The following is a 2,682-nucleotide window of genomic DNA, read 5'->3' as shown; positions in this document are numbered from 1 at the left end:
GTAACACTACATTTCAAGCGCATTCTCTGAGAAAAAAATGGCTTACTACGCAGAATACTATGCCGATCAAATCGGTGGTAGTGCTGGTGGAGGAGGAGGAGTACGTCGAGTGTTTGCAGGTTCAACTTATCAGCGAGGTCATGGTGGAATCGGCAGTTTTTTGAGTGGATTATTTCGAAGAATTTTACCTTACATTACGAGTGGTGCTAAAGCCATTGGAAAAGAAGCTATCAGAGCAGGAATGCATGTACTAGATGATGTGGGGAATCACGGAATCAATTTTAAACAACCTGTAAATATGCGCATGCGTGAGTCCGGTAAAAATCTTAAGCATAAAGCCGCTGATAAAATTGCCGCAATGATGAAGGGATCAGGATATAAGATACGCGCTAAAAAGCGGAAGCGTCAATCGTCCAAGAACAGTTCAGCTGTCGCATCAGCAGTAAAAGTGGCTGTGTAAAGAAGAAAAAGAAGAAGAGCCGTGTCAGTGTTCGCAAATCTACGAAAAAGAAAGCTGGCAAGAATAAGCCAAGGAAGAAGAGAAAACAACGCAGTGTGAGCGATATTTTTGGATCTACATAGACATTATTTAATATGGCTTTTCTACACTCAAACTCATGCGAATGCATGAAATCAGAATTAGATTTATTTACATTACCACCTACACAGACTTCGGTGGAAAGCTCTCAATTTATACATTATAAACCAGTTTCTTCGCTAACAGACGATGGACCGTTGGAATTCGTCGTTCCAGCTGGTAGTGATTATCTCGATCTTGCACACACAATGCTAAGCATTCGTATGCAGATAGAGCCAAATGTTGAAATAACAGAAGCAGCTAAAGCTATAGAGTATCCGAAGGTAGCAGCAATAAATAACATGTTACATTCGCTATTTAACCAAATAGATGTTTTCTTTAATCAAAAATTGGTTTCACCACCAAACAATGCTTATCCTTATCGAGCTTACATCGAAACACTGTTAAATTATTCAAAGAGCAGTATGGAATCGCATCTCACGAGTGGACTCTGGTATGCGGATACCCCTGGAAAATGGGCATCGCCTCCCAATATCAAGCGTACTGATGTAAATGCAAATATTGGTCAGTGTAACAGTCAGTATTTTACTCAGAATGGTAAAACTGTCGATTTACTCGGTCATTTGCATTGCGAAGTTTTTAATCAAAATAAGTTTCTGTTAAATGGTGTTGAACTGCGATTACGATTGGTTAGGAGTAAGGATGCTTTTTGTTTGATGGATTTTACAGATGACGTTAAATTTACTATACGCATTAAGGAAGCTTCACTGATTGTGCGTCGAGTTAAAATAAGTCCAGGTGTTATACTAGGTCATGCTAATGCACTTACAAAAGCCACTGCTAAATACCCAATCAATCATGTGGAGGTGAAGGCATTTACAATGCATAGAGGTATTCTTGGCGATACACTGGACAACGTTATTCTCGGTCAAATACCCAAAAGAATAATCATTGGATTTGAAGATAACAAGGCATTAAATGGAAACAGAAAGTTTAATCCATTTAATTTCCAACATTTCAATATAAACTATATTTCTCTTTATGTGGATGGTGTCCAAATTCCCAGCAAACCATTGCAGCCTCGATTTGTGACATCATTTAAACCTCCCACCCTACTGCCACTCCTTACGGCTCTCTATAAATATCAACTCTACATAAGTATGTTCTCATTGCTACGCGTACACTTGACGGGTCATAATCGTAATATGGATAAACACAATATAGAGAAGAAGAAGAAAGAAGGTTCAGGTCGAGCGGAAATGAAATATAAACCGGCTTCTGGATTCCAAAAGTTTTTACCTCAATATTCTCCCAATACTGGATCATTCCCGAAAAAAGAAGGGTACAGGAGTTATTGTCCTGACAAGGAAGCAAATAAAGATTCCAAATATCAAGGACACAACAATACTGATTGGGGGTAGCAACAATAAAGTCTTATTCTAAGACTTTTATTTATCAATCAAAATCGGTCCTTTTTAGGACCATAATATTTCTATAAACGTACTACAAACTTATAATACATAAAAATCTCATTATCTTATGACGTCATAAGAGGTGTACATGACGTCAGTAACAATCCATATTTATCTTAATTGTTTACAAGATAAATTCTTAAAACGTTGGCGATACCTTATCTTTATTTCCTGTTTTCATAATAAAAAAGTATCATCATGGATTATTATTGTGGTAAAGATATCTTCTTTGTTTATGTAAACATGATATCTTAATTACGCACGTATAAACATGATGTCCTTATCTTAATTGACTGTTTATAAACATGATACCTTATCTTATCTTTATTACTTGTAAAGTCCGTGTCTCCGACCTCGAGAAAAATTTTTCTGAAAGCCACACACGCGCGACGCAGAATCGTCACATCCATGCGACAGTAGTCGACGATTTCCTTGCTGAAATCGAATACTGCGTTCGCTGCACGCATCTCGCTGTGCCACAGCAAGAACTGTTCGCGCTCGCTCGACGACATAGTGTCGGGCGAATAATAGTGCGCATCCGGTATGGCGCCGCGGTATTCGGTGTTAGCCGAGGTGTTAAAAAGGTGCGGAAAACAGCCTTTTTTCGTAGTCTCAACTAAACCAAATGTAGCAGGCAACGCGACCAACTTCATTTGAAAATAGCTGAGGCTA

At 38.5% G+C, this 2,682-nt stretch overlaps 1 protein-coding gene across 1 annotated transcript; it reads left to right on the top strand.

The window, feature by feature from the left end:
- The first annotated feature begins 627 nt into the window (after positions 1-627).
- LOC116418009 (uncharacterized protein F54H12.2-like) lies at positions 628-1,959 on the top strand. Its single transcript, XM_031933193.1, has one exon. It carries the CDS (start codon positions 628-630, stop codon positions 1,957-1,959), a length of 1,332 nt encoding a protein of 443 aa, XP_031789053.1.
- The last annotated feature ends 723 nt before the right edge of the window (positions 1,960-2,682 follow it).

This window comes from Nasonia vitripennis, assembly GCF_009193385.2.
Source record: "Nasonia vitripennis strain AsymCx chromosome PSR unlocalized genomic scaffold, Nvit_psr_1.1 chrPSR_random0014, whole genome shotgun sequence".
NCBI classification, from domain to species: Eukaryota; Metazoa; Arthropoda; class Insecta; order Hymenoptera; family Pteromalidae; genus Nasonia; species Nasonia vitripennis.
Note: the sequence above shows the minus strand (reverse complement) of the source record. Positions and strands in the feature narration are given on the sequence as shown.